The 16,019-nt window shown below is 44.7% G+C and overlaps 1 protein-coding gene across 1 annotated transcript in view; it reads right to left on the bottom strand.

The window, feature by feature from the left end:
• The window catches only part of Col6a6 (collagen type VI alpha 6 chain), a 135,064-nt gene that overhangs the window by 27,495 nt on the left and 91,550 nt on the right, over window positions 1–16,019 (bottom strand). Inside the window, exons 25-28 of the mRNA XM_050139360.1 lie at window positions 12,728–12,790; window positions 11,688–11,738; window positions 8,632–8,667; window positions 7,693–7,755 (exon numbers count right to left, since the gene is read on the bottom strand). Coding sequence (XP_049995317.1) covers window positions 7,693–7,755; window positions 8,632–8,667; window positions 11,688–11,738; window positions 12,728–12,790 — 213 coding nt within the window. The remainder of the gene's footprint in view (window positions 1–7,692; window positions 7,756–8,631; window positions 8,668–11,687; window positions 11,739–12,727; window positions 12,791–16,019) is intronic.

Consider the following 16,019-nt stretch of genomic DNA (forward strand, 5'->3'; position numbering starts at 1 on the left):
TGCAAAGCTAAAAACGCTTTTTCGTTTCTGCTCATTTATGCCCCTTAGATCTGTCTATTGGCATTTGATGACTTAAGGTACTGGTAGCTCATTACTTCATTTGTTAAGTTTCCTGCTAAAATACAGGTGTGCCTCTTTCACAGGCTTCATAGTCCAGGACTAACAGGTTTCAGATTTATCTTCAGAGGTTCAGAGTTTCCAATTCCCTTTAATTGTCTTCTAACATGTCCCTCCCTTTTAACCCAAAGCCATAGCCTTTTGCTATGACACCAAGATGTAAATCTGTTCCAGTTGTCTTACAGATACCTACAGGTTCCTGGGAAAAAGTTCTGCTGCTGTATCAAAAATCAGGTCTGGTAAAAACTAACAGTCTCCAAAGGCTATTTTAACTCCATCCATTTTCAAGCATATTTTACAGGTCACGCCTGCTGTCTGGGCCAAGACCAACTTACAAAGCGCTCTCCAGACAACACCAACACCCGCACCAGCCCCTGGCACTTCACCATTGGTATCAACTTTCCTGACTCAAGGACGCCTACCAACTAAAATCTGGTTTTATCTGCTCTTGTGTCCCACTTTTACACCCGAGCCTCACCTGTACTACCAGGGCACACTTCTCTGTCCCATTCTTTTTGGCATCCCATGGGGATGAAGGTCTTTTGATGACAATTAGGGTAGTTATCAATCTGATTACAGGAGAAGATGGTAGCATTCAGGCACTCTCTCCTCTATTGCTAGGAGTCTTAGCTGGGGGTCATCCTTGTGGATTTCTTGAAGTTTCCCTAGCACCAGGTTTCTTTCTAACCCCATAATGGCTCCCTCTATCAAGATAGCTCTTTCATTGCTCTCTCTAAATGAATTCTCAACAGAAGAATCCCAAATAGCCAAAAGACACTTAAGGAATTGCTCAACATCCTTAGGCATCAGGGAAATGCAACTCAAAATGACTCTGGGATGTCAGAATGGCTAAGATAACAAACACTGATGACAGCTATGTTGGAGAGGATGTGGAGTAAGGGGAACACTCTTTCAACTGCTGATGGGAATGCAAACTTATCCAGCCACTTTGGAAATCAGTATGGCAGTTTCTCATAAAACTGGAAATCACTCTACCTCAAGACCCAGTAATACCACTCTTGGGCAATAACTCAAAGGATGCTCAATCATACCACAAGGACATGTGCTCAACTATGTTCACAGCAGCATTATTCATTATTAATAGTCAGAACCTGGAAACAACCTAGCTGCCCGCAACTGAAGAATGGATAGAGAAAATGTGGTACATTTACACAATGGAGTATTACTCGGTTGTAAAAAACAATGACATCATGAAATTTGCAGGCAAATGGATGGAACTAGAAAACATCATTCTGCATGAGGTAACCCAGACCAAGAAAGACAAACATGGTATTATTCACTCATACGAGGATATGAGATGCAAAGCAAAGGATAACCAGGCTACAATCCACAGTCCCAGAGAAGCTAGGGAACATGAAAGACCCTAAGAGGAACACGTGGATAGCCTTAGGAAGGGGAAATTGATAAGATCTTCTGGGTAAACTGGAGGCAGGGGATAAAGTGAAGGAGAAAATTGATAAGAACAATAGATTTTGTTTAAGAAGAAACAACATTGTTTTCTTCATTCAGAATGCCACTGGAGAGGAGGCTATAGAGACTTCTCAGAGGTTAAAATCATCTCTCACTTTTCCAGAGGATCCAATTTTGGTTCCCAGCACCCATGTTGTGGTCCACACACCTGTAATTCCAGCTTCAGGGGACCCAATGCTCGCCTCCGGCTTCTGCATACAGCTGTACTCATATGCACATATCCACAGATAGACATATACACACAAGGTTTTTAATGCTACAGGATTGACATTCTTTACAGTAATAAGTGAATTTATCTAAAAATTAACTTATAAAAGCATGGCCTGGCCGGGCGGTGGTGGCGCACGCCTTTAATCCCAGCACTCGGGAGGCAGAGACAGGCGGATCTCTGTGAGTTCGAGACCAGCCTGGTCTACAAGAGCTAGTTCCAGGATGGGCTCTAAAGAAAAAAAAAAAACTACAGTGAATCCCTGTCTCAAAAAAACAAAAAAAAAGCATGGCCTGTGGAGAAGAATCACTAAAGTCTCCACAGTGTCCAAATAATATTGACAGTATTAAAAAAACAGAACTTAGTGACTTCATTTTATTTAAAAGGGATGTTTAGCTTCAAGAGGAAAGGGAGGCAAGTTGAATACTTTTGTCCATTTCTAATATTTTAACAATAGGTTTTAGAGTAAAAATCAACAGGATAAGGAAAAAGAGGAAGCCTCAGTGTTTGGGAGCCTGGAAAGCAATCAAGTGTGTGTGAGATGGCGTGGCAGACCTGAGGAATGTGAATCCTGAGCAGGCAGCAGAGAAGTCAAGAACCAGCATGTTTGGTTTCCCACATTCCCAGAAGGCCCAGCTTCGGAGCCATGGGGGGAGGGGCAGGTACCTCCAGAAGCAGAGGGGAAGTAAAGAGGCTAAATAAGGAGGATAAGTGGGGAAATCACTCTATGAATTTTCCACTCTCTGTTTTCAACAGGTAGTTGGATACACCTTTCTCCATCAGCAAAAACCAAAGAGAAAACAGGAGTGAGACTCTCAGTAGAGCTGAGAACCAGTGTTTCCACTCTGAACCAGGAGACCAATGAAAATATGCACACTGAGTGAGTAAGAGCCTCTCATTGCCCTTGTGTCTTCTAGAAAACTGGTATCCAGATCCGAGCTCCCCAGAAAGGGGTAGAGGAAGTTGAAAGGTTGTTAAGTAGAGAGGCCCATCAGATCATTGTACAGTGACATATCTGACAAACTCCAATCGTGTCCTCCAGGTTCCCAATCAGACTTGTGTACTCAGTTCTCAATGTGAATGCACAGCTCATTCTTGAGACATATGAGAGATAAAAGTCAAAACAGAAGAAAAAAACTGAAGGAAACAAACTGTGTTGAGCAAAGAAGGCCCAAAATACTCATTTATAACCTCAGAGAGATAAGAAAAAAATGCTTAATCATGAAACAAGAATAGTATAATACCAAAAAGGAACAGATTTTAGCAACAAAGGTAAAGTACAGGATAAATATTAAAAATAAAAATCAAGAAACCGTCTCAGAAAGGAGAGAAAAACATCAAAGAGATGTTAAAAATAAATACAATAAGAAATAAACTAAAGGAATATATTATTACACTGAATGATAGGGAACACTAGAGCCAGTGGCTACAAACCAACAAAAGAATAAGCATTTTCTAAAAAAAAAAAAAAGGAGGGCACACATTCCTAGGGCCAAGGGGCCTGTTTAATACTCAGGAAAAATGGATAAAAATGGGCCATGTGCCAGATTGCAAAACCCATGGCAGATTGAAACGCTAGTGACCGAGAGGCCATCTTATTGGGTTCCAGAGAGAAAACACTGACTGATAGGAATCTGTATGGCCTTGGACTTCCCAAAGCAACAAAAGAGCCCAGAAATAACAGAAAACATAACTGCTTTAAAAATTCCAAGGAAGTATGTCCAGCCCAGAGCTGTGCACTAGCCAAAATATTGACACATCTGGAGGTAACAAAAATCATTTTCAGATGCTGGAAGTATCATCAACTGTTCCTGCCAGTCATATCCTCTTAGCAGCGGGTCATGTTTGCACATGAAATGACCTCTTCCCCGGCTTATATTCTGAACTCTTGGTGTCCAGATGCTGGCCCTATTCAGGGAGGTTTTGGAAGATTTAGGAAGTCGAGCTTAGCTGGAGGAAGTAAGTCACGCAAAGGTACGCCTGAGGAAGTAAAGTCAGTAAGTCATGCAAAGGGTAAAAGTGTGCTTTAAAGCTTAGACTGGGACCTCTGTCCTCTGTTTTCCTCTCTTCCCCACCATGAGCCTCCAAACACGAACCAGGAAAGATTCAGCATGTCTTGACCTGGCAGCTTGCTTCATGGCATCTGCCTGGGAGAGGGGAGCATGGCCTCTGTCTGAGGTGTCTTACCTCACTTCCTCTTCCTCCCAGCATTCTGTTCTGTTTACTCCGCCTACCTAATTTTCTACCTATCAGGGCCAAGCAGTTTCTTTATCTTTTAACCAATGACCTTCCTCCATCACCAGATGGTGATAATGCCCATATCCAAGGTCCCTGCTTAAAACCTGCTTGAAGATTTTTTTTTGCTTTTGTTTTTTATTCCAATACACATGCAAACATACAAACATACTCGGCTGAAACAGGGTTTTAGACTTTTTTATTTTAAAGAAAAATATCAAGGTGAAGATTCCGTGAACTCCAACTTAGAATAATTCCAAGAGACCCGAAAGACTTTCATAATTTAAGGCTAAATCTTTCCAGAGAAAACATTTGCTCTTCCAGGAGAAAAACCTGGAGATTTTCAATGTTTAAACTCCAATTTCCAAATCCAAATATTACTCATGTCAAGGGGTTGGGGAGGAGGCAGCTGGAGAGGGAAAAACTAGTAAGTTCCAACAGTTCAACATGGAGAACAAGGAAGGAACCAAAAATGTGTTTGCAGAGGCCCAGACACCGAGCCTGCATGGCTAACATTGGTTAAGTACATTAAAAAAACCATGAATGTGCCATCACAGGGAGGGGCCCCAACAAATGGCTGAGCTTGTTAGCATGCTGCTGGTGTCCAAGGCTAAAGCACCCCGTTAATAAGCCAAGGGAAATGATCCAGAGATGTTTCAATGCACATGACATCTGGCTTAATTTGAAAGCCTTTTCTAATTATTTTCCTAATTATCTTCATCTTCATCATTGCTGAGGGCAAAGTGATAAAGGATTGCCATCCGAAAACAATGGAGGAGGGGAGGAGGAAGAGAATTACAGCTGGAAGCAGCCCCACCCCCACCCCTGGGGAGCAGCAGGGGGAAGAGGACGTTCCTTGTTTTGAAGCCTTAAAACCTCCAAACATGACCCCTATACATAAAGTTCCTATTACAGTGTGTGGAGAAAGACTAGATCAACAGTAAAACTGACCGTGAAGACAAACTGGAAAACCATCTCAAGTATGTGTTTTGGTATCAGGGTTTTTCTAAGACCTTGCTCATGGACAGGGTCATAGACAAGTGTTTTTCCCAATCAAGGTTCTTCAGAAAGAAAAGAGGCAAAGACTTTTTTGAGACAGGTTTTCTCTGTATAGCCCTGGCTGTCCTGGAACTCCTAAATGCTGGGACTAAAGGCGTGCACCACCACTATCCAGCTGAAGCAAAGACTTTGAGAGACAGTTTTGTTGTCGGGGGGGGGGGGGGGGGGGGGGGGGGGGGGGGGATTTGTTGGTGTTGCCACTCAGCTCTGAGACTGCCATTGGAGTCTGACCTTGGTTCAGAGTGTGGAGTCCACATTCAGCTGGCCAGAGTGGACCATAGAGTTTTCTGGATGACTCAGAGGTAGCTAGAGGGACACACAGAAGGAATAAGGAGCTGCAAGGGAGATGTGTGGGCCTTTTTGATCAGGGGATGTGGAAAATGAGCAGGTGATCATTTCTCTGTCTTCCCTAATATTTAACTCCTGAGTTTTATTTAAGTCGCAGTAACAGTTGACCTAAGAGTGGCTCATGACAATAAAATCTCAGTTAAACAGATCTAAAACCAATGAATGCAAGTGCTCCATCCTCTTTTATATCCCCTTCTTCTGTTCTCTGGAGACATGGATGTTAACAAAAATATTAATACGAGCCATTCCGCCAACACAAAGAACTCCAATTAAATCAGATTAGACCAAATTAAATGCTCGTGTTTAATAAATGGCACATTCCCAGGTGGCCTGGAGCATGGCAGGGGAAGACAGAGGGAGCTGCACATGCAAACCCCAAATTATGTGTTCCTTTTTTTCAGCTCAAGCCTAAATACCCTGTGGGAATGATCCTGACCCTCCCTGGGGAGGGGTCAGCACTTGGCAGGCTGGGAGTTGGAGTCCAAGTGCTTGCCAGGCTGGGGTGACACTTCCAACTCAATATTACTTTCCAGCCTCTTTGGATATAGGGGTGTCAGAGGGCTGGGGTCTCACTTTTATCTAGCCCAGGAGAGCCTTGAGCTTGAGATCCTTCTGTCTGTGACTTCCTAATACTGATAAAAGGCACGTGCTACCACCTCCATTTCTAACCATCTGTAACCTGAGGAGACTGACCCTGTGGCACATGCCAGAGAGTTGTGTTTACTGTTAGAGTATTAGGTAATACTCAACTCTCCCATAAGCTTATAAAGACATGTTTGGTTTGACACCCAGAAATAATTGCAAAACTCAGAAAACACCCGGGAAGCGAGGAGAGGACCTTTTAATAGACACCTTGTTAAAAGCAGTTCAGCAAAAGCTTTGATAATAAAAGCAAGATGTTAATGGGTATTAGTCTTCATCAGGTCAGCCAGGAAGACTGGATTAAACTGATATTTTTTTCAGTACAAGAACCTGCTTTGGATCACAGAAATTCCTTTAAAACATCTTATTTCCATGGTTAAGAATGATACACTGGCCACAGAGTGGACAAATTTGTTCACTGAAACAGTTCATTGCCTTCCTGGTGGCATTGGGAGAGGAGTGCCAGGTCTACTTTTCATTCCACATGTGGACCTTAGCCAAAATTGTACACATTTTCAAATTTGTTTTGTTTTTGCTTTAAGAATAGGTAACAATGCTAATGACCATTAGCACCAAAGAGGATCCGCCAAAGTAGCGGGAGTTGGGGGCTGAAGAGATGAAGTGCTTGCTGTGCAAGATGAGGACCTGACTCAACTCCTAACACCATATACGAGCGGTCCACAGTGGTGCATACCTATAACCCCAGAACCAGGGGGCAGAGGCAGGCTCCTTTCCCTGGGCCTTGCTGGCCAATCAGTGTATGGTGTAGGAGGCCTTTCTGTATTTGTATTGCTTTCATTGGTTGAATAAAGAGACTGGCTTGTCCTTTAGATAGGGCAGAAACTTAGGTAGGCAGGAAAGACAGAACTGGATGCTGGGAGAAAGAAGGTAGGCAGAGAGAGCCACCATGGAGTCACCAGAGTCAGACATGCTGAATCTTTCCAGGTAAGCCACGACCTCGTGGTGACATACAGATTATTAGAAATGGGTTGAATTAAGATGTGAGAGTTAGCCAATCAGAGGCTAGAACTAATGGGCCAGGCAGTAATTTAATTAATATAATTTCCATGTGATTACTTCAGAGTTAAGCTAGCCGGGTAGCAGGATGCAGCCCACTCGTCATACAACAAGTGTAGCTGAACTGGTAAGAGAGACCCCGTCTTAAACAATAAGATGGAAGGGATGGAGAGATGGCCCAGCAGTGAAGAGCACTTGCTTAAGTCCTGGATTTGGCTCCTGCGCTCCCACCTGGCAGCTCATAACCACGTGTAATTCTAGTTCCAGGAGATCTGATGCCCACTTCTGGTCTCTGTGGTTAACAGGCATGCACGAGTATGCTTGCATACATGCAAGCAAACACATACTTAGAATAATTTTTTAAATATTAAAAGAAACATGAAAAACAATTGAAAAAGACACCTAACATTGATATCTGGTCTCTATATGTACACATACATAAATATGCACCCGGCATGTATGCATACACACACACTCATCATACATATGAACGTAATCTCCCTCTCTCTCTCTCTCCCCCTGCCCCAAACATCCACACACAGTATCTGATGTTATCCTCTGAATGAATAACTTACCATTCTACCTCTGGCTCCCTTGGGACCAGCCTCTCCTGGATCCCCAGGATCCCCAGTCTCACCCTGAATAAATATATCAAAATGAAAATAAGAATTACATTGAAATTAAACACAAAGGTCCCAGGGGCACATCTATATATGTAAACTGACCCAGACGTAAAGCCATATACATTTTGCCTGTGTGATCTCTCCGCACCACACCGTCTGATCACTGACTCACAGTTCAGTCTTCCAGACCTAAACTCAGGCTCCTCGGAGAACCAAGGGCTTCTTTTGTTTGGTCTTCTGACCTTACTGACCTTACCGCACACAGGGCCTGACATTTATGGAGTTTAGTACAACCTTCCAGAGACACTGAAAGCATCAAGGTGGAAGTTATCACTGCTGGCTCGTCACGTGACAGCAGTTTTTATAAACACACTGGGGAAACTCAATCCAGGCAATACCTCATCATCTGGTTTATTTCTCTACATTTTACTTCTTTTTAAGCCTGTGGTTCTCAACTTGTGTGTCCTGACCCTATGGGGACTGAATGACCCTTTCACAGGGATGGCCTAAGACCATTTGAAAACACGGGATATTTACAATCCTTAACAGTTATAAATAACAACGAAAATCATTTTATGGTTGGGGTCATTCACTCCAACATGAGGAACTGTTTTAAAGGTTGAGAACCACTGCTTAAGCAATAAGAAAATTAGGGAAGGAGAATATTTGAGAAAACTTTCAAAAGGGTCATCGTTCTCCCTTTACCTATACATTAAAAAACTTGAAGTGGAATATTTTAAAAGTTCTTATGTTCCTAAACAAACAGTCCATATTATAACTTGACGGGAGCAACCTGTCTCTTTCTATGCTACCTTACCCTGTGGTAGAATATTATTTCTCACTAACTGTCCTAAGACACAGTCCCTGGCTCTGGACTGTGAAGTAACGTACCTTCGGTCCAATTTCCCCAGGGAATCCTTCTTGCCCCTGCAATCAGCAACAGAGGAAGTCAATACATGCACACTTGACCCAAGTAGATTTGTTTATATTGACTCTAGTTCTGCCACCTTCTTTGTTCACGTGTCTGTGCGCCAAGGAAGGGCTGAACCTCCTGGAACCAGGCAGCACTATCAGAGAAACCAGTTCCAGTTTCCAAACCCCGCTACTCATGGGCACATAAGCAAGATGGAAGGCTAAGAGGAGAGACAGAAAGTATTTGAGGAGAGAGTGATCTGGGGAATTACAAACAGCCTGAGTCTTCTCCAAGGGCATGTGACAGGAGAGGGGGTCACTTGGCCACATGTCTCCAAGTGATGAGTAACCTCTCTCAAGTGGGTTTCAATGGAAAGGTTTAGGAAGTCAATGGAGTCCAGACATGCCATTCAGCTTAGGGTTCCCCCGCTTACCTTACTTTGACCAAAGACTCATTGAAGAGCCTTCCTACCCTCATTTGTGTATTTTACTTAAAGTTTTTTTCTCCTTTGTACGTGCATGTGAGTGTGTGTGTGTGTGTGTGTGTGTGTGTGTGTGTGTGTGAGAAGAGGTGCACACTCACGGGTGTGCCAGGAGAGTCAGAGGAGGTTACCATGTGTCTTCCTCTGTTACTCTCACCATCTTAGTTGGGTCCCTCACCGAACCTGGAACTCACCATTTTGGCTAGGCTAGCCAGAAAGCTTTCAGATTCTGGCCATCTCTACCGAACCCCGCCATGCTGGGGTTAAAAGCATCACAACCATGGCCAGCATTTCCACGGGTACTAGAAATTTGAGCTTAGGTCTTCTTGCTTCCTTGAAAAGCATTCTTACATGCAAGGCTATCTCTCAGCCTCTAAATTTTATTTTAGCCTTTTCAAGCTGTTGACAAACCTGTTATGACCAGTGGTACCAGAGTGGCTGTAATTTATATATCAACCCTCCCTCCCCATCTTCTTCCCCATTTCCAACTTCTAATTATCACTCATCTACAAAAAGATAAACCTTTTATTCTGATGTAAAAGAAATCCTTACACATGTAAAATTCAAAAGGCAAAAAGAAGAAAAACTACCTGAGTCTTCCTACCCAGAGTTGTTATATATCCCTGTTCTAGCTCCTTCCGGCTTTTAAAAATGCATTTTCAGCATGAGGGTTCTTTTCAGTATACTGTGACCCGTTACTTGGAGTTTCTATGTACAAATTTTAAACAGAGGTCTGGGTAAAGTGCTCAGTCTGCAAGAAGGGGAATCTGATCCCTGGCACTCTGGCAACCCTGGCACTGGTGGATAGAGACAGGATAATCCCGGAGGAACTAATGGCCAGTCCAGCCCATCAGAGAGTTCCGTGTTTAGTGAGAGACCCTGTCTCAAGAAATAAGGTGGTATAGTGTATAGGAAGATCTACCCAGCCCCACCGCCTGCTAACCTCTGGTCTGCACATTCACATATGCAGGCCCGTGTAGTCTCTCCCATGTTCACACAAATTTTTATAATAAACTTCATATGTATTAATTTTATAGAGTCTAATGTTCAATGTCACAGACTATTAAATATTTTCTTTTCTGTGGGATACTGTTTTCAATTATTCTATATTCTAACAAACATTATTGAAATCTCTCATCTTTTAGTTTTAATTTTCAAAAATCTTTAGCAGTGTGGTTTCTCCTCCAAACTCCATGTTGGATTGTAGGTGGAGATCGCTTTTTTGTTTCTTTTTTGGCAGCTGCATGGCATTTCTCTGGCTCCGCTTATTGTCTCTATATATCTCCGCCAGCCTTGCTATATTCTGCCCTGCTATTGGTCAAAGCAGCTTTATTCATTAACCAATAAGAGCAGCACATACACAGAAGGACATCCCACATCATCAGCACATACACAGAAGGACATCCCACATCATCAGCACATACACAGAAGGACATCCCACATCATCAGTAGCACACACACAGAAGGACATCCCACATCATCATCAGCAGCAGCACATACGCAGAAGGACATCCCACATCATTGGATCATCCCCCAAGGGACTCCACTTGGAGTGCACTGATCCTATCCTCTATTTTAGACTTCCTATCTCTAAGGTCTTTATCATGGATCACTAACTTTTTTGTTCCAGAAAAGGTATCTTTATATTTCCTGAATGTTTTGTAATAATAATTGGGTATTTTTCATGAAGATTACATGTGGACACACATAAGTATGGGGGTCTGTGCATGCACGTGTGTGTAGGTGCACGTAGACAGGGATGGGGGAGAACCTTGGATGGTGGGTGGGCTTCAGGTACCTTATGCCTTTGTTTTGAGGTAGGGTCTCTTGCTGGCCTTGAGCTTTACCACATAGGCAAGACTAACTGGCCAGCAACCTCCAGGGGGCCACCTGTCTCTGGCTCCCATCACTGCTGGGATTACAGGTGTCCCGTACATCAGTTCTTTACTTGGGTTCTAGGGACTGAAGTCAGGAACTCATGTTTGCAAGGCACGTGCTTTACTTAGTGAACCACCCTCCCAACCACTTATGATGATAATTTTAAAGAGGTTATTATTAGCATATCAAAATCACTGCCTTTAGTCAACGTCCTTCTTTTCAGGCATTTCCATATCCAGTTAACAATATAATCATTTTGAAGTTACTGTTTGGGCAAATGCATTAAGAAAATGCTACAAGATCTCTCGCTAATAGCTGAAGCAATCATAACAGCAGGAAGACAAAATGTGAACTGGCTGCTGCATGAAACTACACACAGAACCGCTAAGACTAGAGACAGTTCAAGCCAGAACATGCCAGGCCGTGTTCCACAGCCACACAGCACAGGAAAACACAGAGGACTCATTTTCAACTTACAATTTTCACCTGCCCCTTAGAACTGTGGTGTGATTCTCTCCCATACTGCCCACAGGACGTCAAAGAGTGAACTATCAAAATAGATTTTCAGTGGTTACCAGACTAATTACAGATCGCCTTCTTTCTCCTAACCATGGCAAGCCAAACAAGCAACCCGAAGCACATGGACTAGGTCCAGCTTCGGTGGGTGTGACTTACCTTTGTCCCTTTGCGGCCAATGCTCCCGTATCCCGGGCTGCCGTCATCACCCTGTAAGCAACAAAACTAATCACACACATCCAGACTAGAAATAGAGGCGGGCTTATTCACAGGAGGACATGGCTGGTAGATTTTTGGGTTTAATCAGGGACAACTAGGCAGCAGGGTCCTCTAGCTGATGGGTGACAGGGACACTAAAGGTGGTGCTAAAAGCTCCTGAACCATAGACTTAGCAATTAGAGCTACTCGTGTAGTTGTGAATGTCAAGAGAATACTCTGGGCATCCCGGAATCTTCCAGGAAAGCCAGGCAGCCTTCTTAGCCAACTCTTTGGAGAGTTCTGTACGTTAACACTTCAGCTCGAATCTATTTCCAGGTCACTGAACAGAACAAGCACTGCAAACCGCCCGCACACTGACTACTGTCTGATGCTTGTAGAAGCCCTGGGCCATGTGGGGAGGATGGAACGGTTTCTGATAAAGAGGTCCTGCAGACAAAAGGTCAGAAGATGATGCTACATGGAAAGCTTGCTCTGCTTTACCATCTCCTGAGAAAAGCTGCCTTGGAAAAGCTGGCCAATCCGAAATGACTGTGATGCCCCGCTCAGTTACAGCTGGGACTCTCCAAGGCTAGACCGAGACAGTGTCTCTAAAGCTCCTCTGAGTGTCCTTCAGAAATGGCACAGGTACCTTCATCCTGTGAGTGAATGTTGTCCTCTAGAGGTTGTGTGTTTGAACACTTGGACCTCAGCTGGTGGTGGAATCTTCATGGGTGGAGCCTTGGAGGAAGTCAGCCATTAGGAGACCTCAAGGTTTTATAGTCCACTTCCTGTTCATTTTCTGCTTCCTGACTACAGAAGTCATGTGGCCAGGGTCCCAGGCCATTGACTATTTTCCTTCCCAGTCATGATGGATCTAGACCCCTTGACGTCTAAGCCAAAACAAACTTTTACTTTGCTGTTCCTTCTTAGGAAAGTAACTAATTCACTACCAAAATAAAAGGTTAAAAAGACCTGGTTAAAAGTAGTGAAAGCCAACCTACCTGTAGGCCCCGAGGACCTGGAAAACCAGCAGCTCCCTTGTCCCCTGGGTCCCCAGGTTCTCCCTGTCCAATAGGATAATGAAACAGGTCCTAAGTGAGTTGTTTTATTAGAGGCAGGATCTCATTCTGAGTCCCAGGTCGGTTTTGAATTTGTGGCAGTCCTACCCCAGCCCATCAGTGCTAGGACCGCAGGTAGGAATCCCCACACCCGACTTCCATTAGGTTGTTTGTGTAAAGGCAAATCAGAAATCATGGCGCCAGGCACCGTTTAAGTCCCATGTGCTGCAGTAACGGGTTTGTATTCAGGGTCGCATACTGTACCAATGGCAGGTAAGGAATGGCTGTGGCTGCCCAAAGAGGCCTCCTCCATCCATCACGTGTGTGCATGTGTGTGTGTTTCCACGGATGTGGGTATAATGCATATGAAATGACCGTACTCTGTAGGGTAGGATAGAAGGGACCAAGAGAGGGTCACAGAAATGGATGGAACTCAGAGCTAGGGGAGAGTGAAGGAAGAGAGATAGGCAGGGAAGCCAGGCACATCAAGATCGTTATTAAAAATGGGAACTTTAAAGTCGGATGGCTAAATTAGGAGCAAGGCAAGTGCCCCAGTGCAAACCAAAACCCCAGCAGACTGATTTCTTGTGTCACTACTGACTGAGATGAACTCCTACCCAGGCTATACTCTAGTGCGTTTAAACTCAGCGATCTTGCGCTCTGTGCCTGGCTTTACCAGTAACTGAGTAACCATTTATTTGGCCCTGGGGAAGACATCTGACTTCCCTGCTTTCCTGCCTTAAAGTGGATGTTCTCGAACTTGAGTCTTGAACTTGAGTATTGAATCACGTATTGTTGACTCCAGCATGAGATTCATTCAGAGGGGGCAGGGATTGGCCATTGCACATACATCCTAGATGCTTGTAGGAGCACAGGTGACCCCGAGGACACTCTGAGGAAGCGAGTCCTGGGGATGGCGACCTCCATCGCCCCCCCTCCTATTCTGCATCACCCCCTATTTCAGAGCCTGCGTTCACAGTTCTCACACCCATGGGGTGACCTTTCTGTTCTTCAAGATGAGTTAAGCACCATCCTTAACAGAGAGGAAGCTCGACCAATATGACACCGACCAGGTGGTGAGGATCAGCAGCCATAGAAACGAGGCCACACTGCGTGTTCTAGCCTTGATAAGATGCAGTAAGAACAGCACTGTATCCCTACGTTCTCCTCCTCAAAGCCCACAGACCTGGTCTAATCAAAACTATCAGACAAACTCTAATTGGGAGCCATTCCACAAAGGACCTGACTGATGCTCCTCAAAGCCGTCAAGGTCACTCAAAAACAGAGTCTGGAAAAATCTATGGAGACATCACTTTGGGGGAACTCCTGGGGACCTGGAACCAAGACCAAATACTAGGGGAAACAAGGGACTAAAGAATGGGTTTGGGTGAATACAGCACATCGGTATTGGTTGTCCTCTGTGCCCAGCACGAGTGACCGCAGCCAACAGGCCAGGGGGGAGGTAAATGCGTGGGGTGCTGAGGACTCCTGAGACTCGGTCTCTCTGCGCTGCCTTTCTGCACATCTAAAACTATTCTAAACTAAATGTTTTATTTTCTTAGAAAGCAAGCTCATCTTCCTTCATGACCCCAAGTACATTTTCCCAAGTAGCTGAGGTCAGTTTATAAGCCATGGCAGATGACCTGCTTGCCAGAGATCTTCCTTGACTGTTTGCACTCAGACCTCTAGGCTAATCCATCTGCTGGCCTCGCGGCTGAGTATTTGCATAGGTCATCATGGGAAACAATTTTGCTAGTTTTTTTTAACAGTAGTAAATGGGACATTTTCATGGCACTGAGTGGCTAAGATGGTGAACTACATGCAAGGATAAATCAGATAGACAGACACACACACATGTACGCAACACATGTACACACATGTGTACACACACGTGTACATGCATGTACACACACATGCACACACACACTCACTGCTTCATCCAAAAGGAAGTTTTATTCTCACCAGGGGTACCACTTCCCTTCCAGCACACCACAGGACACAAAGCCAGTACGGCTCCTCTTCCAAACTGTCACTTTCTGACCACTCTTGCCATACCACGTGCCCCAAAGCTCCTCCTTATGAAGGTGATTGTCCTGGTTACCCTCGTATCTTATTACACAGGCCAGCCAACTGTCTTCACATCGCTTCCCACTTCCCTCCGTCACAAACCCTCCCTGGCACTTCTCCAATACAAAGGCCACTGTGTGTGCCTCAAATTCACTCTAGCAAGAAACTCCTCCACTCTCTGAAAAGCTTCTCTAGTCTGTCTCAGGCGTTCATTCCCCTCCTTTCTCTTCTCCCCATTAACACACTGCTCTCTTCCTCCCACTGAAAACACACTCCAAGCTTTCCTGGACACCAATCAGGCTCAAGCAGAGATAGCCTCTTCTCCCCTTTAAAGGAGGAATTCCTGGACTGCATAGACATCTGCTCCGTGTCCCTGTCTCTGCACTGACACTGTGTTCACTGCCTGGCAGTCCGACTCGTCCCTCTCTCCTGTCCACGGCTGCACTTGGGGGCTTAATCTTCAGAGCCTGTTCATCACCAGATGAGATGGTGTCTTTCCTGTTTCCCTGCCTCAAGTTTCCTGTACTGGTAAGATCATCTTTCTTTCTTTCCTTTCCTTCTTATAAACAGGCACCCTTAAAAGTCCCTTTACTCTATGATTCAGAAGCCTGCATCTTCAAGCTGACCTAAGCCCTGCCTCTAGCCCCAGGGCCAAAGATTCCCTTCCTTCTCACTCTCGCCCTTCCTCACAACCTCTGCCTGTGGAATGGGGTCACCGCATACTGGGATCCCTAGGTCTTCTAGCTCTTTCCCTCTGCACGGGTTCTCTCCGAGAAGAGCTGGATGGAGCCATCACACCTCACGTTTTCATCCTGTCGAATCCTCCAGTCACTGCTGCTCTTGGGGACCATGAGAGGGACCAACTAGTCTCCTCGTTTCCAGGCCCTCACCCTTCAAAAAAACCAAAATCATCTTCACTGGGCTGTCCACTCAATATCTCCTAAGGGTTGGGCTGTGTCTATACAACTGCTTGGAAACAAGTAGACAGCCCTGTACCAGAGACTGAGGATCCAAACACAGACTACCTTGCTCTTTATGTGCCCGCCAGACAGGAAAAATTTCAGGCAAATAATTATTCTTCAAATAATTCCTCCTAGGATGCTCTAAACCCCAGGTCTTCCTGCCCATTCCTACCCCTCCCCATTTTCCTTCTCTGCTCTTCAAAGTG

The sequence above is a fragment of the Alexandromys fortis genome, unplaced genomic scaffold, assembly GCF_014885135.2.
Source record: "Alexandromys fortis isolate MF-2015 unplaced genomic scaffold, M_Fortis_MF-2015_v1.1 scaffold_36, whole genome shotgun sequence".
NCBI classification, from domain to species: Eukaryota; Metazoa; Chordata; class Mammalia; order Rodentia; family Cricetidae; genus Alexandromys; species Alexandromys fortis.